Consider the following 25,262-nt stretch of genomic DNA (forward strand, 5'->3'; position numbering starts at 1 on the left):
TTCCCATCCACTTGGCTGTCTAGACACATCCTCTCAGCTCCCTTTCATCACTTTCCTGCTCTGTTCAGAAGTGGAGATAGTTGGCACGGTCAACCAGGGAGGGTGCCAAATCTGTGACAAAAAAGTTTTCACTTGCTGCTAGAGGCCATGCAAGTTCAGAAACCTGGATAGAATGGGTTTTGCATTTTTAAAACCTCTGGGCCATCATTTGGGGAGTCGCATGCAGCCCAAGCGAGGGAAAAAGAAGGAATAAAACTGTGAAATGGTCTTTGTGCTTCCCAGTGATTTGACAAAGAAACCCTTAGAACTCAAGGAGCAGTCTCTGTGGATTTCTCAGAGTAAGTATTCCATATTCATTACATTTTCCCCCACACATACATGGATTTTAATTGCCTATTTAGAGTAAAAAGGTAAATGAGCAGAGTGAAAGCACAATGCCTCCTGAGAGGGACATGTGGAAAGCCGACCACCAGCATATTCAACCTGTTAGAGGCATAACTACTAATAAAAGCCTTCATCACAATTTACCTGATTATTCCCTGTTACAAGCACAAGCTCATATTTTTCTATTTTAAACTATGCACCAGCATTTAATAAGGCATTGTAGTAACATTGCAAGAGATAAATCACTTTGTAATACTTTGCTTTTCTAATAATAATGTAGTCATTCAAAATGTTCGTCTAATTTAGGACAATTATTGAATATTACCAAAGAAGTTATAAAGACCGTCTCAACCGAGGGAATAGAACATCTAAATCAGGCAGAGCTATAATCCTTGCTCAGAGGGCCAGAAATCCTCAAAGATGATCAAAAATACTGGTCCTTTAAAGTGGAGATAATTCCACTATTATATTACAATAATTACTAAAACAAGTACACTAATTATATGAAGAAGGCATAGAAATACTAAGACTATGTCTATTAATTGTGTTGGCTAATAAGCAGTCAGGGAAGAGATCTTAGTTCACTTGTCTTATTTATTCCAACTTACGCAAAACATATTAATACAAGATGTTAGAGATAAAACAAAATGGAGGTAATAATCTAAATTAACTTTTCTCAGTGGAATTTTAACAAAATCAATTATTAATCCCATTAACAAACTGTTAGTAATAAACTAAGGTTGGTTTAATGTGATTAAAGCCGTAGTCATTATATTAAATCATGTTTGTGTTTTTCCATAGAGTGTATATGCATATCCCACAGCCACAAACTTTCACCCTTTCCATCTTGTACCTTGCTCTATAGGCTTGGTTCTCAAACTTTAGTACAAGTACCACTGGTGGTATTTGGGCTGTCTTTAGTGGAAGTAACCTTGGTACCAATGACAAATGAACTCACTGGGAAGTAAAGTAAATATGTACAAACAGCCAAAAGGATGAGTTGTTGAAGTACCTTGATATTTTCTTCAAAGAGAAGTTACCCAAAGGGAACCGCTGTGATAAACATTTCAGGAACTCCAATCATCTGAGGCAATGCACCAGGAACAAGTGATGTTGGTTTTTATTCTCATTTTTATTTACCTTTGAAGTTGTAACTTGGGTCTGGAAATTACATGGAACCTAAGTTAACCTGTTGCAGGTCGCTGAGTGAGATTCATCTTCCTACTCTCAATTCTCACTTCAGGGGCACTTCAAAAAAGGCTGCATAATTAAATGGTATCCTTCCATCAAATATTCTGTGCTGATTGATATGAACTTTCCATTTCTTTGACAAAACCAAAGAAAAGTCCAAATTCTGTTTGTACTTCTATTTTAAAATCTGTGGAAGAACTTGGAAAAGTAGTATTTGTTATAACAGGCTTAAGGAACAATGCTCTCTAACATTTACTTGAATTTTCAGTCAAGAAATTTTAAATCATATATTACTAAGTATTCCAGCAGTGGTTGGTTTGCTATTTGGCCATCAATTGCTCATACAGTACACTGTCCAGAGATAAGACAGTTAAGTATTAATCCTGTTTTCTGATTCTGTACTTTCAATAGTAATATTAGATCAATTCTGGTGGCAAAAACTACAGAAGACTAACAATAGTCTGAAAATAGTGGAAACAGGGGATTAATTAATTAGTTAAATCTGAGCGATTGTGGTGGGAAACTACATTTCAGTTTACTCAGTTACTTACTTATTTAGCTGAAATCTCTTTAGGAGAACCAGGGTATTTTTATGTAAACTGTACTGCCTTCTAACTTAAAACAAAGAGGCTGAAACAAAACACATTATTTGCAAAGGTAAGAAAAAAAAATGTGATGCTTCTACAGATCTGTAATAAATGCAAACAGTCATGTTGGTTTTAAACAAAGAGTGACGCAAAAACAATGTCAGTTTGCCATTTGGTTAGTGGTTGAATAAATAATGAAATATTTGTGCAAACACAATTATAAGGAAAGTGTATTTGTGAACTCGTTAACATATCTGCAAGTAATTCCAAACACAAGTGGTTGGTGGTTTTAATGATTCCGAGGTGATGCATTTTTGTGTAATAACCGGGTAAATAAAACAACCAATTAAAGCATGGTGTCACGGTGTTGTATGCTTTGATCATGTGTCTGCATTGTAAAATCAGAGAACTGACCCCACACACTTAGCTAATACTCACAGCTGGCTCAAAGGAGCATTAACTCTAATGTCTAGCTTTGTCTCCATACATTAAACAGCAGAAGGCAACTCACATGCAACAACTTTGAGTAAAAATGTCAGACAAGTTTAGACCAGTTTCCTCCTGAAATTAACTGATCAATGCAAAAAAACACCATCCCTAGCTTCCTCTTGTCCTTTTATTACAAATGTAGAGATATAAGAGCTTGTGTATTGCCAAAGTACACTATGATAATATAGAAACTAAAACAAAATCACTGTATTATTTTCTGCACTCATATATTCAAATGAGATGTGGACTAAGAAATCTGAAAAGAAGTCATCAGCAGTTGATTAAACAGCTTATCCAACAAATTGACTAGCATGACAAAGATTTTATTTGTTAATACAGTTTTTGCCACAGTGTGATGAGAAATCCTCTTGCCTGAGAAGAGGGGGAAACATGCCCAATACACATGCTATTTTTTACTTCTACGCACTGCCTGGTTGTTCTAGGCTCTGCTTATATTCTGTCATGTTAGCACTGCAATAGAGGATATGTTGACAGAGAGAGGACATTGCATATCGAGTCTGTAGGGTTCTTATAAGCCTGGTGGCACTGGGACACGGAGACAAGCGTGCATCTGTGTGTGCATGTATGCGTGTATACAAGTAGAGGGTTGCCTGTGGAACAGAGCATGTGGATCCCCACCCACTCAGCCGCCTCGCGGCAATCGTCATTTCGCATCAATCCACAGCCCTTCAGTATAAATAGGATAGACGTCCTAAAGCTACACACTACTATGAGAGGCACTGGCATTATTCATTGACCCTAGACCTCTGAGCTGGAAATACGGCAATGGCAGCTTGCTTCCCTCTAACTAGTGCACCACTTTATTAAAAGGGAATTCTTTCTGCTGGTAGTTACAGATCTTTACAGATTTCTTCTGTTTTTGCTTTTCTGGTACACTTACAAATCTCAGATTATTAAAAAAAAACAAATTCCTGATCAGAAAAAGATAACCTGAGTAAATGTAAAATGTGGTTTTCAAATGAACATTTCATTTATTAGGGGGAAAAACAATCAACACCAATCTGGCATGATTGCTCTACTTGATAAATCATGAATTAACTGATTAAACACATTTTTGGTTTAATTTCTCTAGTCACATCCAGCCCAGATTACCGTAGGAATAGAATAAATGAATTAATCAATAAATAAAACCGTAGAATAAATAAATCAATTCATGTCTGACAATACTAAGTAGGCCAAAAGATCTCCAAAATCAACATATCATGATATTCAAGAACAGAGGAGAAACAAAGTAATTGATATTCATCAGTCTGGAAAGGGTAAGAAAGCCTTTTCTAATGCTTTGAGTGCCAGAGAACAACAGTGAGAGTCATTTTCCACAAATAGACAAATTATGAAGAAGAAGAATGAAACCTTCCAAGTAGTGGTCAACGAACCAAAATTACTCCAACGGCACATCGACGACTTAACCAGCGGGTTACAAAAGAACCCGATACATCATCTAAAGCACTGCAGACCTCACTTGCCTCAGTTAAAGTCAGTATTTGTGATTCAACAATAAGAAAGTGGGCATAAATGGCATCCATGGGAGAGTTCAAAGGCCAAAACCACTGCTGACTAAAACGAACACAAAGGGCTGTCTAACAAAACATTATGATGACCCCTAAGACTTGAAGAAATACTCTGTGGACTCACAAAACAAAATTTTACTTATTAGAAGGAGTACGTCCAGTTGCATTTGGCATACAGCCCTTTAAGCTCTGGGCCTCCCTGGTCCCTAAAAAGGCCACTCAGAAGGTGAACATGGACTAAATGTTTTCAGTGCTGCATGCGAGGGATCAGCCTTGTGGAGAAATTGTATAAATGCAGACTATAAATGGCACATTTTAAAGATAGAAGAGGAGGAAAGAGGGTTCTGGGCCAAGTCCCAATGTTTCAAAACGCTAAAAATGTCCTTGCGTACCACAAAGACAGAATTTCCCTAAAAAAAGCAACATAGGAACATTCGAACACATTAGTGGTAGTGCCTGCATTGCTTCGTCAGGACTCGGACGATTCGCTATAATTGAACCTTTTCTGCTCTCAAGCAGAAAATCCTAAAGCAAAATGTCCAACTGGGGAACCTCAGCTTAAGTGCAATTGGGTAACGCAGCAAAGCACACCAACAAGTACACTTCTAAACTGCCCTAACAAAAGTAAATGAATGTTTTGGTTTGGCCCCGGCAAAGTCTAGACTTAAATCCAGTTGCTGTGGCGTGACCTTAAACTGGCCTTTTATGCTTGAAAACCCCTATATGTGGCTGAATTGAAGCAGTTCTACAAGGAGGAGGGGACAAAAAATCTTGACTCCGCCGGTCACTGCAAACCTTTGACAGCAGTCACTCCTCTCGCAGGAGGTAATACTAATGATTTTGTATAGAGGGTAGGTACTTTTTACATAACACATAAAAAAATAAATAAATAATAAATTATTTGAAAAGTGCATTTTTTTCGATTCGGGTCATCTTTGTCTGAAGTTAAAATTACTTTTGAACTTTTGCAAACATAGTAAACTTTATAAATAGCAAAACAGAATTGAGAAGAAAACAGCACTAAAACACTTTTTATAAACTCTTAAGATTGCTGGCATTTATGTTGTTAACGTGCGCTCATTAATGGTCTCTAGAGTAAGTTTAACTTTAGAAAATGCTCATAGAAACAAATATTTTAGCTTATGTATGTGACCTGCAAGGAACTGAAGATGGTGCAAATAAAATAAAGATTAGAGTTCCACCTGGGAGCCTCCCTCTAGCATCACAGAAACTTCTGTGTGCTCTATTATGAAAGAGCAGCAGAAAAGGCTGTATCTGCATGGTTCTGTGTGTATTTGTGTGTGAAAAACCCCACGCTGGAGGTGTAATTTGTAGATGTGCGGTAACTAATAAGCACCCCAGCACAAATTCCCTGCACAAAGCAGAATCCACCTATTCACATGAATACTGACTGTGCTTCATATCCACTAATCAGCTGGGAGGTGTTGTCTGCTGTTTCATTGTCAAATGAAAGAGAATGCTCAAACATCTGGCAGGGCATTATTTTGTTATGACTTTGTGAACAGTTCTACTGTAAAAAAAAAAAAAAAAAAAACACTCTAAAGTGCATGCACAGAGCAATTCAAATGAATCACACATTTATTAAGGTCAAAACGATTGGGTTGAATCTCAAGGTAACTTTTCTGTCAAAAAATGAGTACTACTTCCACCTAGTGGACAACATTAGAATGACACTCCTATTTGTGCAGTACTGAATTCACTAAATACAGGTCCTTCTCAAAAAATTAGCATATTGTGATAAAGTTCATTATTTTCTATAATGTAATGATGAAAATTTAACATTCATGTATTTTAGATTCATTGCACACTAACTGAAATATTTCAGGTCTTTTATTGTCTTAATACGGATGATTTTGGCATACAGCTCATGAAAACCCAAAACTCCTATCTCACAAAATTAGCATATTTCATCCGACCAATAAAAGAAAAGTGTTTTTAATACAAAAAACATCAACCTTCAAATAATCATGTACAGTTATGCACTCAATACTTGGTCGGGAATCCTTTTGCAGAAATAACTGCTTCAATGCAGCGTGGCATGGAGGCAATCAGCCTGTGGCACTGCTGAGGTCTTATGGAGGCCCAGGATGCTTCGATAGCGGCCTTTAGCTCATCCAGAGTGTTGGGTCTTGAGTCTCTCAACGTTCTCTTCACAATATCCCACAGATTCTCTATGGGGTTCAGGTCAGGAGAGTTGGCAGGCCAATTGAGCACAGTGATACCATGGTCAGTAAACCATTTACCAGTGGTTTTGGCACTGAGAGCAGGTGCCAGGTCGTGCTGAAAAATGAAATCTTCATCTCCATAAAGCTTTTCAGCAGATGGAAGCATGAAGTGCTCCAAAATCTCCTGATAGCTAGCTGCATTGACCCTGCCCTTGATAAAACACAGTGGACCAACACCAGCAGCTGACACGGCACCCCAGACCATCACTGACTGTGGGTACTTGACACTGGACTTCTGGCATTTTGGCATTTCCTTCTCCCCAGTCTTCCTCCAGACTCTGGCACCTTGATTTCCGAATGACATGCAGAATTTGCTTTCATCCGAAAAAAGTACTTTGGACCACTGAGCAACAGTCCAGTGCTGCTTCTCTGTAGCCCAGGACTGGGGAATGCAGCACCTGTAGCCCATTTCCTGCACACGCCTGTGCACGGTGGCTCTGGATGTTTCTACTCCAGACTCAGTCCACTGCTTCCGCAGGTCCCCCAAGGTCTGGAATCAGCTCTTCTCCACAATCTTCCTCAGGGTCCGGTCACCTCTTCTCGTTGTGCAGCGTTTTCTGCCACACTTTTTCCTTCCCACAGACTTCCCACTGAGGTGCCTTGATACAGCACTCTGGGAACAGCCTATTCGTTCAGAAATGTCTTTCTGTGTCTTACCCTCTTGCTTGAGGGTGTCAATAGTGGCCTTCTGGACAGCAGTCAGGTCAGCAGTCTTACCCATGATTGGGGTTTTGAGTGATGAACCAGGCTGGGAGTTTTAAAGGCCTCAGGAATGTTTTGCAGGTGTTTAGAGTTAACTCGTTGATTCAGATGATTAGGTTCATAGCTCGTTTAGAGACCCTTTTAATGATATGCTAATTTTGTGAGATAGGAATTTTGGGTTTTCATGAGCTGTATGCCAAAATCATCCGTATTAAGACAATAAAAGACCTGAAATATTTCAGTTAGTGTGCAATGAATCTAAAATATGAATGTTAAATTTTCATCATTACATTATGGAAAATAATTAACTTTATCACAATATGCTAATATTTTGAGAAGGACCTGTACATCACAGTGAATGGAGGAAAATCTTAAGTCACAATGATTTCCAACAATTTTCATAACCTTCAGAAACACAGTCCAACAAATGAATATTCATTTAGATGAAAGAAATAAAAGGTGCTATATTTTTAGTATATTGAGCTCAAATTAATTATTATGAATATGTTGTTTTAAGAGCAGCTATAGCTATGCAGTGGCTTTAAAGAAAATAGCTCATTAGTTTGAAATCGGAATGTAGAGTACCGCTGACACGTCCAGTCCTCAAACCATAAGAGTACCCTGGAACTTCAGGGAACTGTGAGACATTCAGACATTCATTCTTAATCCATTGTTTTGGATTAAGAATGAGCCCCATAAATGCTTTGACATTTGAGGCAAAATCCCCAGCCAAAGTTGGAGGTATAGCACTGCCTGCAGTTAGAGCACTTACAATTAATATAGCAATTCATTTTAATTTAATTAAAATTAACTAAATACAGGTGGTAGTATATTTGGTTACAAATAACATAGGGACATTTTTTTTTATATTTGCTGCTCATAAAATATTGTTTCAGGAGGTAAACTACTTAGCCTTAACTCAAAAGGCTCAAGTCAGTAAAGGGGGGGAAACATTTAAGCTCCCCTTAATTACACCACTAAATAAGGCTGTAATTATTTCAGCATTTTTTTAAAGATTGCATTTGTTTACTTTAATTTTAAATACTGGCTGGTTACTTTTAATCCTGATTACGCCATAGTACACACAAGTCTCCTGTCTGTTAAGTCACTTAATTCTGACTTATATATTATTCAGGCCTAAAAGAGGCTCCTAAGCACAAGGAATGAACCGTCACATATTTTGACATTAAAAAGTATAATGATACTAATATACTAATACTGCATCGACAAGCTTATTCCCAAAAAACTGTTAGCAAAAACTTGGCATTCAGTAAATAGTTTTGAAATCGTGGGAAAAGTATCACTGGCCTGCTTTCAGTGTGATTCCAAAAAATTTTGTTAAGGTATTTTTTGTGAGGTAAATACAAACACTGCTGTAATGCCGGTGGCTACTTCTGCTGTGTTCCAGTTACCTCTGAAGTCCAATTTATGGGGATGATGTCAAACCAGATTTAACCACATTCAAGCTCCAAGTAAAAAAAAACAAAAAACAAACGACATTTATAGTTGTGAAAATGAAGGAACGCGTCTTAATTCACCAGTATCGTATACCTTTATGTTGTTAGCTAAACCAGAAGTGCTACGCTTCAAGAAAGCCTCATTTTGACATCACTAACTAGAACCATAATCATGTGCATTCATTCGTTTGGTTATCTAATTAGTTATGCATTTTTTAAACAGGCAGTGACTTAAGGCAACTGTCTGAAACGAAGGACCTCAAAGCGCCAAGATGGCGGCGCCCGTGGGCGATACCGGGGAGTTTGAAAGCTGGCTGAACGACCGACTGGACTCGTTAGAAGTTGATCGTGAAGTGTACGGTGCATATATTTTAGGGATTCTAAAGGAAGAGGAGAGCGACGAGGAACAAGAAGATGCGCTTCAAGGAATTTTGTCTGCTTTTCTGGTAAGTAGTCAAGCGGCGTGTCTCGCTCTTTTACCGAGGCTGTTTTCACATCTGATTCTGTCCGTCTTTCCTCTGTCGGGTCCTATAGTGCTGCTGATACCTGTTGGTGTTGCTCGAGTTTGTCAGGATTAAATTATCAATGTGTCCTTATCCGCTGTCCGTTTAACTCGGAGAGAGGAGGTTTACTAATCTGCCATGCTAAACTTTACCCTATATTTATTTTAGCTAACCAAAAGTGTAGTTTGTGCTAGGTTAATGCTGACAAGAGTTGCAGGATATTGTATTTCTGCTTTAAAATTAACTTTCTTTATTCTAAATCCAGAATAGTTGTCGTTTGATAATTGCCTCTACTTTTGTTGAAGTTCACTTGAATTAGCGATAACTGTGTATTTACATGTTTTATAATCAAAATGCTTTATTATCCACTATGCTCTCCCGTGTTAAGGATGAAGATACCATAGAAGAGGTCTGCAAGCAGATCATCAATCACTGGAAGGAGTGTTGCAACCGATTGGCTGGCAGACAAAACACCGATGACGGTATCTATAAGGATTTGGTTTTTACTTTAATCATATTTCAACAAGTCATTTGGTAATCACTGGTTGGAAAAGCCAATATTTCAAGACATAACATCATAGTCACCTGTCACATACCTACATGTTAATTTAAAAAGACACAGAGAAGCTTTCCCGCAATGTATATCTGCACATATCAGGAAAATATGAAAATGCAATATTAGATATTTGCAATATAATGATTAATCCACATGTTCCTCACTACTCTTCATTTTCTTTAGTCTTTACAATTTCCCACCACTCCGTGAGCTTTAGCATCAACAGCAGGAAAGACAATGCAACTGCCCAAACATTTCACTGGCCTAAAGGGAACTAGAGGGTGACACGGGAGTGGATTTTCTCTCCTGTCCCATCCCGCTCCCACAGAAAAATGTCTTGTCCCATCCCAATCCCAGGCCAGCATAACGAAAAAAATCCTGTCCCGTCCCACTCCTGTGCCACTCCTATTTTTGTTTTCTTCATTTAGTCTTTTGGCAATTTCTTTGTTTGAAGGACCAGTTAGGTCCCTGTTTTTAGCTGTAGTAAAGGCCAGTTAAAGTAAAAAGAATAATAATGAAGAAATAATAAAATATTAAACAAGGAAACAGACCATGCCTATCTTAGTTGAATAAACAAAATGTACCTAGTTGTATTTTACTCATTTATTAAGTGACTTTTTCCTTTGAACAATGACATTACTTTTATGTTTCAAGTTGCTGAAACGAAAGAAAAATGCACCTAGTAAGAGAACTGTACTTGTTGAACAAAAGGCCAAAAAGGCATTACCTTCACAATTTAGAAACTCTACCTCAATGGTTCACAGCCCTGGTCCTCAGGGACCTCTTCCCTGCAGGTTTTAGATGTGTATCTGCTCCAGAACACCTGATTCAAATTCTGACATGACCTCCTATACAGGCATCAAGAGTGGAGGGTCAAACTGGACAAAATTAATACAATAAAATCATAATTAAATAAATAAATGTTGTGAATGTCCCATAAGTGAAGTAAATGTAACATGAAAGAAATGTAACATTAAATGTGCCATTAAATTAAAGGTACCATTTATTTATTTAATACATCATTAGAAACAATAAATGTACCATTATATCATGAAATGGACTATAATGCAATTAAATGTGCCACTGAATAATTAAGTATAATTTTAAAGACGACATGACGTAATTAGTGGTACACTTAATATTTAATGATGTATTAAATAAATTGTACATTTAATGGTACATTCAATTTTTTTCTATTTCACAACATATTTATTTAATATCTTCCCTTGATGAAGCCTTCTACGGAGTCCGCGAGGGGACAAGGGGGGATTTTTTCTCTTTTGTGTCCCCACGCAATAGTCTTTGCGTTATTTCGCAATACTTTGTGGGATAGTTTCTAAACCAGATAACTGCAAAATTGAAACAAACACTACACCTGTTTTGAGATTTATTGAGTTTTATTTTGAAATCAGCCTTAAATAAAATTATCTTCAAATGAGACTAAAAGACAGTTTTTATCCACAAGCTGTCAAACAAACTACTGAACAATAAAACTGCACGAAACCACATCTGTGACACTTTATTTCCTTATTACTGCTGCATTTTGTACACCATTAGTGTTTTTGTTTTTATCGTGATTTGAACGGTTCTTCTTATCCTAAGCATTTTATCGCATTGTTTACTGCATGTTAACCTGCATATGACAAATAAACCATATCAATGACATATCAGTGTTTGTTTTATGAGCAGTTTATCATCTGTGCTGTTGTTCCAAAATGCCGAACGCAAAAGTATTGCGTGGAGACGCAAAAGTAATACATTTCCCCATGTCCCCTCACGAGCTTCCGTACCTTACCTCTTAAATCTTTAGTGCACATGCAGCAGTTTTGTTGGTCAGATGAGACTTGACACATGTTGGTACTTTTGGTTTGATGAATGAAGAGATGCAGGGCTGATTTAAACCAGAATCTGTTTTACAAGTGTCCTTTAATCACTGGTGAACTTGATTACAACTAAACACGTTTTATAAGCAGCAGACTGCGTGTTAAAACCGCTACATTCAACTCTCCTGAAGTTCGGTAATATTTGCGACTTTCCTGTCAGCTCTATGAGTTTTATAGATAAGTCCTTACTTCTGACTTTACGTTACAAATCCAATTTTACCACGTCCAGTTCTCCACCTGCGTTTGTTCCCTCCATCCTGAACGCAGGTGGAAAACACCGAGCAGAAGCACTGTTGGCTTGTGGGTCGTGTAGTTCGTTTGACTCACATTATAGTATAGACTTCTTGGAAAAAAACTACACAATGGTGGCGTCGATCCAAGTTTTTTTTTCTTAAAGTTTATAACAAAGTCTCAGTTTACATTTCCAAGGACAATTGATCCTAGTTTATTTTCCCTCCTATTAGTTAGCTCCCGCTCCCGTCTGCTCCCGTTCATTTTTTATCCTGTACCGTCCCAATCACGGGATCTTTACTGATGCTGTCTCCCGTCCCGCGGGTTTCCCGTGGGAATCCCGTGACCCGTGGGACTCCCGAAAAAATGTCAGCCTCTAAAGGGAACATCAAATATAATATACCACCATCCAAGCAGTTCTTTGCAATTTAGATATGTTACATACGTGGGATGCTTTTTGTGATTTAATAAATTGTTCAACTCTACAAAAATGCCATCTAAATGCAATAAAATACCAAGATTTATTGATATAATATCATAATGAGATGGTATGAAATTAACCAAAATGTCAGTTTTTGATAATCTGTGTTTGAATGTGGAGCAAATTACAGAAGTAAATTTTTGTTTCAGCGGATGGAAAGACGTTTGTGCCACTGAATTGTTTTCACAGAGTAATGTTCCAGGAATCTGGTAGCTCTTACGCTTTGTTTAATTAAAATGATTTGTTGAAATACTCGATGTAAGGCCCTGGACCCCAACAGGTCCCAATCATACTTTGTAGCAGCAAATTACACATGCTTTCATGAGTTACTGAACCAAAGTACTGTATTTTAGCTCAATGTGACAATTTCTGTTTCTTTCCCTTTTCTTAGCTGAGGTCCAGGCCATTGCTAGCATGATAGAAAAACAGGCTCAGATTGTCGTGAAACAGAAAGAGTCGTCTGAGTCGTCGAAGAAAAGAAAAGAGGCTCTTCTTGCTCAATACGCTAACGTAACGGATGAAGAGGAATATCCTTGACGATAAACGTGACTCGCTTTTAGAAGTGTTCTGTATTTGTCAGTTAGCATATTGACATTTCTGACTGTGCAAACGTAAGGCTTATGAATGTAATCATGGAAAGTGTTTTTGTTTCATCCAGAGCAGTTGAATTTCAGATGTTAACCCTTTCCTTGACAAAAGCACTGAAGCAGAAGGGGAGCCACTGGCTGGAAATGAAGTTCCTGGAAGTGATAGATGTATCCTTTCCGACTGTTTTTATCTGAAATCCCATACTATTTAGCTTTATCAAATGAATGTTTCATATTTCATTCCTTAGCTGGATTATTAAACTTGCACTATGCATTTATGCATCCACACTAGTTATATGTTGGTAAATAAATAAATAAATGTGAATTTTAAAAGTAGTTGTCCTTTACTGTTGGCATCAGCCCTATTCAGGAACACCAATGTGGAAGAGGTGCTCAACAGACAGAAGCAAAAACGCAACCAGGCCCGAGAAGATGCCCAGAAGAAGGAAACGGACAAAATGCAGCGAGAGAAGGACAAATTAACCAAGCAGGACAGAAAAGAGAAAGAGAAGAAACGTACACAAAAAGGTGAACGTAAAAGATAAAATCAGTAGAAAGGACAATTTTTGTCATTTGTTTTGTAAGAAAACTAAAGAATGAGAAGTAAAATCTACAAATGTGCTTCTCTGTACAACTAAATCTAATATGTAAATCTCATGTTTGTCAGAAGCTTGGTAAAGATTCTCTTATTTGTGAGAAACACCGAATTGGATGTGCAGAACTACAGTTTATTCATAAATACATTTACATTAAGTTACCTTACGGTAAACTTGCACACTTTGTATGACAGATTAGGTGATCAATAGCAATGCTGGAAACTGTGTGTCGCAAACCTGGGTTAGGATTGGACAAGATCATCCCTTAGGTAATAACAGCATATAACGGAAACTCATGATGAGCATCAACCAAAACCCGTTTCCACTGTTGTTCTTGGAGCAAACATCTGATAAATGCTGGATATTTCTGCACAACCCTCAATAGCAAGTTATCTGCATTTTTGCCGCATTAGGTTTTGGTTTTACTTTCTATGCATTTTGACAGCGAATAAGAACAAAATCTGCTAAATTAACCTCAAATGTATAACGTTCCATCGTTCCAAATGTTTTCAGGTTAATCTTTTTAAAAGTATTAATAAAAGCAGATTTTCCAGAAAAGTGTGTTTATTTTTCTTTTATTTAGTTGTACAGAACAGATAACATGAAAAAAAAAAAAAATATTTACGAAAAATTTAAATACATAAGTTAAACAGACACCTTTCACACGTAGCAATTTGCTGACATTGTGATCTCAAAATGTACACTTAAACATTTAACTATTACGATTTTAGAAGATGTAACACTTCAAAAACTAGAACATTACAAGTTTAATTTTAAAAACTTTCAAAAGGTTTAACTTTTGTACTAAACTTTAAATAACAATTTTGAGAACTCTTTATTTCACTGATGTTTTTCACACATTTTCTAATAAGTAGTGTGATTAAAGCATTTAAATTGACGTTTTCTCTTAATACCGTCTAATCATTTTAAATCAAACTACAGATGAAACAAAAACATTTCTGATTACAGAATGTTATGGTTACAAAAGAAATATGAAGGATTTGATAGGGATTTTACTGAAACCAATTTAGTATTTATGTTTAAACAACTGCACTTGTGATTCAGTTATTTCTGGGTAATACATAAAACTGAGGTTCTATTATACCCCAATAAATAAGTAAAATGAAGAATTCCCTAAATTCCTCTGCATAAATAGTGTCTTTAAAAAAACTGATGGTACAAGATTGTGTTGATCTGGAGAGGACACTAATTAAGTCAAATGAAGACGCTGCAAATTATAAATTACATTTCATGTAACTCCTGAGCAAAAAAATGTTTATGCTGTCAGAAAAATCAGTTATCTTCAAGGTTCAAACTGCTTGTTGTGATCATTCTTTTCCTCATAAATGGTTATTTACTCATTTGAAGGTAAGTAATACTGCAGAAATGTTTGTTTCTATCACCTTATTCGATATTTCCCATTTTTATCTAGATAATTCATAAGCAAAAAAAGTAACACGGGAAAGGAGAGGAGCACCTCTCTGCGCAAGCGGCCTCCTCATACGCATCGTGGTCCTGAATCTTGACAGGTTTCGGCATGGTCGTTTGGAGAGCACACCACAGAGCTGTTCGGAGCTTCTTGGTGGTAGCAGTCAGGTCCTTCAGTGCCATTACCATCAACAGGTGATCTTTGAAAGACAAGCTAGTTAGAACTATGAGCATCTTTAAAAGAAGAGGCAAAAGTATGTGTGAGAATGATTACCTCCGTCCTCAGTGAACTTATTTCCCTGCTGCTGCTTTGTCATGTTTCCAATGTCCTCCTTACATTGAGTCTGGGTGATACAAACAGCCATGTGGTGCATTTTCAGCGCTGCGTGGATGTTGCTATGCAGGGGAACGCCACAGAGGTACTCCATTCTATCAAAAAGGCTTGTCACCTGCAACATATTAATATTACTAACATTTTCTTCACTCACGTTTCTTCAAGAAACTGATCTGTACAAGTATAAGTAAAGAAACACAACAACTCATACTGATTTATTTATCAAGTATGTTATTTACTTTCTAGCCTACAATTACATTTAAGGACAAAAATGTTAAGCTGAGCCAGAGTAATTTGCATATCACAGCAACCATTGTATGGCATATACATATTAACTGGATTGAAAAAAACATAAAGGTCGAAAGGCCAAAGTTCGATTTCTCTCATTACGTTTCATAATCAGCCCTCTTAAGTCTGCATTTGGGATATTCCTCCTTTGTTGGGATTCAAGATGGCCAAATGAAACATTTATTTGATGCAATAAAACTGCTGCAACAAAGTTAACCACCAGGTGGAAGTACTGAAGACAGTCTTACCTGTGCTTGCTCCTTCATCTGATTAACAATAAGGTAGTCAACTCTTCTGGGTCTCGATGGAGTTTTAGGGGAATTGGTGTGGGTCATAATTGCCGTCCTTTTCCCAGGGAAAGCTGTTTTAAGGATGACCTCTGTCTAAAATAGAAAACACATGAGACAGTGATGCCATAAAAATGTCTGATGATTCTAATGGCAAATTAAAATGAATTGTGTGCAGTTTGTTTTGAGCAGTTGAATAAAAATGTCAGGAAAAATGGCTTCAATATCATCCTAAAAGAAACAAAAATAGATATATATAAAGTAATACCTTTTGTCCTTCCATCTCCAAACTCTTCCACTGCTCGTAACACTCATCAAGGTAGAAGTGTAGCTGGAATGCAGGCCCTCCTTGATTCATCATAAGAGAAGATGTCACAGCTGAGGCCATGCCATGATAGGTGCTCTCTCCTCTGTGGTTCTTCACATCGCTGATGAAGGAGTTAAATGCTGCAGCATCATTAGTGGACACGATACCACCCATATCCAAGTGATAACCACGGTTTTCACAGGGCAGTATAGATCTAGAGCTGAGGTTTGAGTTTACGGCCATGTTAAAATATCTCCTGAGGTCATTTTGAAAATGTGGAAAAGGTGTGAACTGCTGTACATTCCCTGCACTGATCATGATGTTTTCTCCATCACGTCTGTGGGCCTGCATGTTACCCTGGAAATCAAAGTATGGATGTTGTGAGAAGTGTTGTATGTCTCCCTCTACCATGTCAGTATTGGTTTGCCTTCTAGTGAAGACTTCTTCTGTAAATCCAGGCACTTGCATCTTCTTGTTTTCTTTCTCCATTTGTGGCTTGATCTTTTTCTGGCTCTGCCTGGTATATTGTTTTGAATACTGGTTCATGCTTGGATGATGGTTCTCTCTGTGCATTATCTGGTTGTGGTGTTGGTTTGGGATGCTCAGATGTGCTGAGAATGCCTTTGGTTTCTGGAAGTACTCCATGCTCTCCGAGTTGAACTCAGAAGGATCTTGGAAGTCATCAAGTTTAAATTTTTGTTTCCTCACTTCTCCAATCCTCCCATTCTGCATCAGCTCCAAGTGGCCAAAGAGCTGCTTTTGGGTCTGTGTTGCACGGAAATTCTGTGTTGAGACTGCAGGATCATAGATTTTCCTAACTTGTTGAGCCAGTTCTTCTTCTCTGAGCATGTCCATAACTGGCTTATGCATGCTTGGAAAGTCTCGACAACAGCTGCTGTCACGATCCGGTGGCATGAATGACCGAAAACTGCTGACTAGTTGGTTCATGTCTGCTGGTACACAGCGCTCATTAAAGAACAAATTAACACTCTTTTGATTGTAGTGGTCTTCACATAGATCATCAAGGCACGAGTCATTTGCATCATTTTGAGGTCTGAAGATGTCACTGAGAACAGGTAAGTTTTTCAAAGGCATTTCATTCCCTCTGCTGTTATAAGGAGGCATTCCGATGTGATTATACTGTTGCATTTGTGATAGGTCAGCAGGTACGTTGTTGGACAACGGTAGACCTGATGGCAGCTTTTGAGGACGGATGGAATAACTGCCTCCATTTGGTAAATAAAAAGACAGCTGCTGGTTGCCAGATAGACCACTGGACAGCTGACTCAGCTCATTAATTTCTTTATCTACTGACTGTTGTGATTTACTGAAGGTCTCATGGGGCCGGTGGTTCGAAATAAAGGAAGGGTTGTTGAATGTTTTGGGCTCTGGCTGAAAATACTGTAACAACTCTTCGTTCACTGTCTTCGGAGACCAGATGGGGTTACATGTAGGTAGGCTAAAAGAAGATAATTTAAATGATTTACTGTCAGTGTTTCGGGAACATATGTTTAGTTTACTTAACACTGTCACACCGACAGATGTCATAATCCGTACAGCAAATTATATAGACTCGGTATTAAACGTTTAATCACTGAAATACCTTTCACTGTAGAAGCTATCCCGTGCATCTGCTTCATCCAAAATATCTGAAACAAGACCCTGCAGATCTGCCTCACCATCACAGTTGCCATCAGTGGGTTTCCTTCAAGAAAAAAAAAGATCTGATATTACAACTATATTCTGTTCATTGAACACCTTTTTTATTTAAACAGAAGATTTTCTACACAGCTCTTTAACTCTCTAAAACACAATTAAAAAGTCTAACCTATTTGAGTATTACACACATTACGCATTGACAACACTATATTGTATATCACATTACTTTAATAATAATAATACCTGTTTTTGATGGAGCTCTGGGCGTAACTGACTTCATACAGATCATCTTGAGACTCCTGAGACCAGTAAGGGTCCAAACTTGATGTAACTGGGCTGGGAATGAAGGGGACTGGCATGCAATCACTTTTACCACCCCCATTAACACTTGTCTAAAAGAGAGAAAATATTACATTCAACATTGTGCTACCTCCTCTCACATGAACAGGTATTACAATTCCGAAGGTTTATTTAAACATGTGTCTGACCTATACTGAACCCAGTGATTCTGTGTTTAGTGTGAATCTTTCCTTTGATTGCTTTAGTCTTTGCAAGCCTCAGCAACAACCCCTATTTAATTAGACTATCCATATAACATCCTGGATTGTAAAGAGTGACTACAGGCTTATCAGAATGGCCACCTTGCAAACAGGATTTTTTTGTTCCCTTTTTAGTTTTCACAAAATAATTTTCCTCCATTTATCACTGTTCAACTGTACAAGATGTTTCAACTAAAAAACAATTATGCTTCTCTTGTCTTAACAGAATGCAAGCAATATTAATTAAAGGTTCAGTGGAAGGAAGAATTGTGAAAGAAAATACCTAAACCACATAGAGAAACAATAGCCTTTTGTCAAGAGGTAAATGAAAGACATCAGTAGACCCAGTAATGCAGACGGGCTGAAGGATTCAATTAAAGCAACCTGACAGTACTTTAATACTTCAGAAGTGCCAAAGGCCGATTGCCTTCATCCTACGCCACACTGATGCAAGGGAAACCAACCATGTGTTGAGTGCATACATTGTAAAGTACATGGACATATTTTTAAGTAATAAAACCTTTTTCTTATTTGTCTTTTATGAATCGTAATCCAGGATTTTTGTTATCTGTAAACCATAGCAATCAAAATCAACATAAACACTTTAAATGTATCACTGAATATGTGACGAATCAAAGTGATGGGTTTCCCTTTTTGAATTGAATAACTGAAATTATTTAACTTTCCAATAATTCTCTAATTTCTAAGGTGCATTCTTGACTGGAGCTGTTCCAACTTTTTAAGTAAATAAAATAAAATACAGTTTGCTGTTATTTGTAGACAGTTTCAAGGTTGATGAATCAAAACCAAAAAAAATAATTGCATAATTTTTAACTTTCCAGGTAAATATAGACTAAAATGGTATTTAATTTGGTAGATTTATAACCGTGGTTGTGGGATAAAATTTTATTCCAAGGATTTACAAGTACTTTGTAATAAGATGAAGGTTATGATCAGTGTCTTTTGCTTCGGTCCAAATAGTTTTACAGAACAACCATTTAAACCCCATTTTAGAAGGTATTAGATGCAGAAACCACAACATAATATATAAAAAAGTCCGAATGTTAACTTACCTGACGCTGGCACGTCTGGAAAAGTGAATTTGTCAAACTGGTCTGATGCCCGTCAAAAGCCATTCTGAGCGCTGGGCGATTCTTTATTACTGGGCAAGCAAAACATAAGTATTTCATTGTTATTGCCATTTATACCCCTATATAGTGAATACAATTATCTGGTAAACAAATTTTCAACAATTTTAACCTAACTCTATCGCAAGAAAAGCAAATCAAATGGGTACTTTACCAAATGTAACAAGAAGTGTATTAAGCTAGTAAAATCTGACGCCGCTTTAGCTAGCTTTCTGACGTTAAAACCCGTAGCCTCACGTTTCTAAACTGACGTACGTCAACCTATCTAAGTCGTGATAACCGTCGAACGCCAGTAAAATATTTCCGAATTAATTTTTATTTTTAAAGTAATAGTACATTTACGGGTTTTGCCGTTTTCTCCAGAAGTCGACCGACTTATTCTCGGGACCGTTGGAGTCCCTTCCCCACCCCCCAACTTGCCTGTTCCAGTCCGAGGTTCGATAGTTGCCGTTGACGACTTGAACGCGCATTGGCTGAAAGGAAGGAAAATCTTTATTTGGTCCAATTATTAAAAAGCAGCATATCTACCAGCATAGCAACAGCTGATATCAACTCCGCCTCTTTCTTTCAGTAATGTCCACCAGCAGTTTATGCTTAGTTCTACTAATATATTTATCATATAATGCTAATATAATACTGCTTGTTTTTGTTCAGGGACATCATGTAGTCCCTAAGTTGAGTTTTAGTCACCATTTAGCTTAATACATTGCCTTGCAAACAGTATTTCTGGCTTTAATAAGAAAGCATACTAAAGGGATTAAAGTAAAACACAGATCGACCAGGGAAAAAATCTGCCTGTAGCTTTTGTTTAATCCACCTCTTCCGTCCTCCTCGTCTTTGCCTCCATTGTACTGCTTTATATGCATGTAAGGCAGTAGAATGGTGCTGGGCCTCAGTAATACAGGTCCTTCTCAAAATATTAGCATATTGTGATAAAGTTCATTATTTTCCATAATGTCATGATGAAAATTTAACATTCATATATTTTAGATTCATTGCACACTAACTGAAATATTTCAGGTCTTTTATTGTCTTAATACGGATGATTTTGGCATACAGCTCATGAAAACCCAAAATTTCTATCTCACAAAATTAGCATATCATTAAAAGGGTCTCTAAACGAGCTATGAACCTAATCATCTGAATCAACGAGTTAACTCTAAACACCTGCAAAAGATTCCTGAGGCCTTTAAAACTCCCAGCCTGGTTCATCACTCAAAACCCCAATCATGGGTAAGACTGCCGACCTGACTGCTGTCCAGAAGGCCACTATTGACACCCTCAAGCAAGAGGGTAAGACACAGAAAGACATTTCTGAACGAATAGGCTGTTCCCAGAGTGCTGTATCAAGGCACCTCAGTGGGAAGTCTGTGGGAAGGAAAAAGTGTGGCAGAAAACGCTGCACAACGAGAAGAGGTGACCGGACCCTGAGGAAGATTGTGGAGAAGGGCCGATTCCAGACCTTGGGGGACCTGCGGAAGCAGTGGACTGAGTCTGGAGTAGAAACATCCAGAGCCACCGTGCACAGGCGTGTGCAGGAAATGGGCTACAGGGGCCGCATTCCCCAGGTCAAGCCACTTTTGAACCAGAAACAGCGGCAGAAGCGTCTGACCTGGGCTACAGAGAAGCAGCACTGGACTGTTGTTCAGTGGTCCAAAGTACTTTTTTCGGATAAAAGCAAATTCTGCATGTCATTCGGAAATCAAGGTGCCAGAGTCTGGAGGAAGACTGGGGAGAAGGAAATGCCAAAATGCCAGAAGTCCAGTGTCAAGTACCCACAGTCAGTGATGGTCTGGGGTGCCGTGTCAGCTGCTGGTGTTGGTCCACTGTGTTTTATCAAGGGCAGGGTCAAAGCAGCTAGCTATCAGGAGATTTTGGAGCACTTCATGCTTCCATCTGCTGAAAAGCTTTATGGAGATGAAGATTTCATTTTTCAGCACGACCTGGCACCTGCTCACAGTGCCAAAACCACTGGTAAATGGTTTACTGACCATGGTATCACTGTGCTCAATTGGCCTGCCAACTCTCCTGACCTGAACCCCATAGAGAATCTGTGGGATATTGTGAAGAGAACGTTGAGAGACTCAAGACCCAACACTCTGGATGAGCTAAAGGCCGCTATCGAAGCATCCTGGGCCTCCATAAGACCTCAGCAGTGCCACAGGCTGATTGCCTCCATGCCTGCATTGAAGCAGTCATTTCTGCCAAAGGATTCCCGACCAAGTATTGAGTGCATAACTGTACATGATTATTTGAAGGTTGACGTTTTTTGTATTAAAAACACTTTTCTTTTATTGGTCGGATGAAATATGCTAATTTTGTGAGATAGGAATTTTGGGTTTTCATGAGCTGTATGCCAAAATCATCCGTATTAAGACAATAAAAGACCTGAAATATTTCAGTTAGTGTGCAATGAATCTAAAATATATGAATGTTAAATTTTCATCATGACATTATGGAAAATAATTAACTTTATCACAATATGCTAATATTTTGAGAAGGACCTTTAGATGGTCTCTGTACCTTCTTTCTATCGCTTTGGAAAACAGAGATAGAAACCGTAAAAGAAAAGCCTCATTTATATGATTAAAGTGGATTTTGTTCCTGCCTGAAATAGTAATTCTATCTTCTATTATAAAAAGAAGTGATTATTGTATAACTTAGTTCAAGACCACCTGGCTAACTGTAACCATCTGTTCTTCTGCGTACTGCCTGTATGTCTGAGCCTTCCCCTTAAGATTGCAAATCCCAATGTATTTCATTTGGGATTTGTGTAATGGATCAACATAAATTAGTGCATAATTGTGAGGCAGAAAGAAATGATTCATGGTTTTCATTTCTTATGACTAATAAAAATCTGAAAGGTGTGTTATGCATAGGTATTCAGACCCCTGCTGTTCTTTGATGCAACCTTGACTGTATTTACAGTTGCACATCTTTTGTAGTATGATTCTAGTACTTATGTACATTTAAATACTAAATTTCTGCCCATTCTTCCTATGCAAAGTAGCTGAAGCTCAGTCATATTACGCGAGTATCTGTGAACTTAAATCTTTAAGTCTTACCAAAAATTGTCCTATAGGTGTACGGCATTGCAACACACAAATATGCTTTGATCTAAATCATTCTATTGTATCTCTGGCTGTACATTAAAGGTCATTGTTCTGCTGAAAGGTGGAAAGGTGAAACCTAACATGGCTTGTGGTAAGCCAAAGAGGGGAATTCAGTCTTTCAAAACTTCAACAATCTTACCTTTCTTCCATACAGCCCAGATTTGTGGAGTAAGGACAACTAGGACAGTTTCTTCCAACTGAGCTCTATTAATACTGAGATGAAATTAGTATATCTACTAATTAGAATACTTTTTAAGGCAATTTGTTTCACTGGATTTTATTTTAGGGGTGAAGTAGTAAAAGGGACTGAATGGAAATCAATGCCATACTTTTTAAATTTTTATTTAAATTTTGAAAACCATGTATTCTTTTCCTGCCTTTCCACAATTATACATTGTGCTGGTCTGTCACATAAAATCCCCCAAAAATATATTGAATTTTGTGATTGTAAGATGACAAAATGTGAAAATGTCTAAGGGGGTATAATTGCTTTGTAAAGCTCGGTATACAGGTAAAACCCAGTGGTCCAGCTCCAGGTTGGACCACAGGGTGTAGGTTGACTCGATTTTTATCTTAGTTTACATGTTAAGATTAAAATGTCTTTATTACTGGGCTAGCAAAACATAAGTATTTCATTGTTATTGCCATTTATACCCCTATATAGTGAATACAATTATCTGGTAAACAAATTTTCAACAATTTTAACCTAACTCTATTGCAAGAAAAGCAAATCAAATGGGTACTTTACCAAATGTAACAAGAAGTGTATTAAGCTAGTAAAATCTGACGCCGCTTTAGCTAGCTTTCTGACGTTAAAACCCGTAGCCTCACGTTTCTAAACTGACGTACGTCAACCTATCTAAGTCGTGATAACCGTCGAACGCCAGTAAAATATTTCCGAATTAAGTTTTATTTTTAAAGTAATAGTACATTTACGGGTTTTGCCGTTTTCTCCAGAAGTCGACCGACTTATTCTCGGGACCTTTGGAGTCCCTTCCCCACCCCCCAACTTGCCTGTTCCAGTCCGAGGTTCGATAGTTGCCGTTGACGACTTGAACGCGCATTGGCTGAAAGGAAGGAAAATCTTTATTTGGTCCAATTATTAAAAAGCAGCATATCTACCAGCATAGCAACAACTGATATCAACTCCGCCTCTTTCTTTCAGTAATGTCCACCAGCAGTTTATGCTTAGTTCTACTAATATATTTATCATATAATGCTAATATAATACTGCTTGTTTTTGTTCAGGGACATCATGTAGTCCCTAAGTTGAGTTTTAGTCACCATTTAGCTTAATACATTGGCTTGCAAACAGTATTTCTGGCTTTAATAAGAAAGCATACTAAAGGGATTAAAGTAAAACACAGATCGACCAGGGAAAAAATCTGCCTGTAGCTTTCATCCTCCTCGTCTTTGCAGCTCTTCCAAAGTTACCTGTTGGTTGCTTCTCTGATTAATGTTCCCCTTACTCAGCCTGTCAGATTAGATGGACATCCGCGTCTTGGTAGGTTTGCAGATGTACCATACTCTATTTTTGGGTGATGGTAGAACAGTGATGTGTGAAATTTTCAAAGCTTGAGATATTGTTTTATTACCCAACCCTGCTTTAAATTCTTCTACAGGTTTATTCCTCTGAGACCTTTAACAAAACAGCTGTATTAATACTGAGATGAAATTAGTATATCTACTAATTAGAATACTTTTTAAGGCAATTTGTTTCACTGGATTTTATTTTAGAGGTGAAGTAGTAAAAGGGACTGAATGGAAATCAATGCCATACTTTTTAAATTTTTATTTAAATTTTGAAAACCATGTATTCTTTTCCTGCCTTTCCACAATTATACATTGTGCTGGTCTGTCACATAAAATCCCCCAAAAATATATTGAATTTTGTGATTGTAAGATGACAAAATGTGAAAATGTCTAAGGGGGTATAATTGCTTTGTAAAGCTCGGTATACAGGTAAAACCCAGTGGTCCAGCTCCAGGTTGGACCACAGGGTGTAGGTTGACTCGATTTTTATCTTAGTTTACATGTTAAGATTAAAATGTCTTTATTACTGGGCTAGCAAAACATAAGTATTTCATTGTTATTGCCATTTATACCCCTATATAGTGAATACAATTATCTGGTAAACAAATTTTCAACAATTTTAACCTAACTCTATTGCAAGAAAAGCAAATCAAATGGGTACTTTACCAAATGTGACAAGAAGTGTATTAAGCTAGTAAAATCTGACGCCGCTTTAGCTAGCTTTCTGACGTTAAAACCCGTAGCCTCACGTTTCTAAACTGACGTACGTCAACCTATCTAAGTCGTGATAACCGTCGAACGCCAGTAAAATATTTCCGAATTAAGTTTTATTTTAAAGTAATAGTACATTTACGGGTTTTGCCGTTTTCCTCCAGAAGTCGACCGACTTATTCTCGGGACCTTTGGAGTCCCTTCCCCACCCCCCAACTTGCCTGTTCCAGTCCGAGGTTCGATAGTTGCCGTTGACGACTTGAACGCGCATTGGCTGAAAGGAAGGAAAATCTTTATTTGGTCCAATTATCAAAAAGCAGCATATCTACCAGCATAGCAACAGCTGATATCAACTCCGCCTCTTTGTTTCAGTAATGTCCACCAGCAGTTTATGCTTAGTTCTATTAATATATTTATAATATAATACTAATATAATACTGCTTGTTTTTGTTCAACATCATGTAGTCCCTAAGTTGAGTTTTAGTCACCA

The 25,262-nt window shown here is 37.7% G+C and overlaps 3 protein-coding genes across 4 annotated transcripts in view; 2 read left to right on the top strand and 1 right to left on the bottom strand.

Moving 5' to 3' along the window:
• Nucleotides 1–8,821: 8,821 nt before the first annotated feature.
• On the top strand, nucleotides 8,822–13,056 carry ccdc43 (coiled-coil domain containing 43). The gene is made up of 4 exons (XM_047360038.1): nucleotides 8,822–9,034; nucleotides 9,480–9,573; nucleotides 12,634–12,769; nucleotides 12,945–13,056. Exons 1-4 carry the CDS (start codon nucleotides 8,861–8,863, stop codon nucleotides 13,039–13,041), a joined length of 501 nt encoding a protein of 166 aa, XP_047215994.1. The 5' UTR covers nucleotides 8,822–8,860; the 3' UTR covers nucleotides 13,042–13,056.
• A 217-nt stretch (nucleotides 13,057–13,273) lies between these two features.
• The window catches only part of mylk5 (myosin, light chain kinase 5), a 41,586-nt gene continuing 29,597 nt past the window's right edge, over nucleotides 13,274–25,262 (top strand). The window contains exon 1 of the mRNA XM_047360034.1: nucleotides 13,274–13,357. Coding sequence (XP_047215990.1) covers nucleotides 13,288–13,357 — 70 coding nt within the window. The 5' untranslated portion in view covers nucleotides 13,274–13,287. The remainder of the gene's footprint in view (nucleotides 13,358–25,262) is intronic.
• Nucleotides 13,985–23,560, bottom strand: LOC124865038 (meiosis-specific coiled-coil domain-containing protein MEIOC-like). Of its 2 annotated transcripts, none has more exons than XM_047360036.1 (8): nucleotides 23,277–23,560; nucleotides 19,341–19,429; nucleotides 17,972–18,120; nucleotides 17,673–17,774; nucleotides 16,031–17,528; nucleotides 15,724–15,858; nucleotides 15,128–15,302; nucleotides 13,985–15,053 (listed from the first exon to the last, which is right to left on the bottom strand). In XM_047360036.1, the coding sequence occupies exons 2-8, from the start codon at nucleotides 19,401–19,403 to the stop codon at nucleotides 14,863–14,865; spliced, it is 2,313 nt and encodes a 770-aa protein (XP_047215992.1). In that variant the 5' UTR covers nucleotides 19,404–19,429; nucleotides 23,277–23,560; the 3' UTR covers nucleotides 13,985–14,862. The 2 variants fall into 2 exon arrangements, with proteins under 2 accessions (XP_047215992.1, XP_047215993.1); XM_047360037.1 differs by lacking the exon at nucleotides 23,277–23,560 and adding an exon at nucleotides 19,570–19,739.

The sequence above is a fragment of the Girardinichthys multiradiatus genome, chromosome Y, assembly GCF_021462225.1.
Source record: "Girardinichthys multiradiatus isolate DD_20200921_A chromosome Y, DD_fGirMul_XY1, whole genome shotgun sequence".
NCBI classification, from domain to species: Eukaryota; Metazoa; Chordata; class Actinopteri; order Cyprinodontiformes; family Goodeidae; genus Girardinichthys; species Girardinichthys multiradiatus.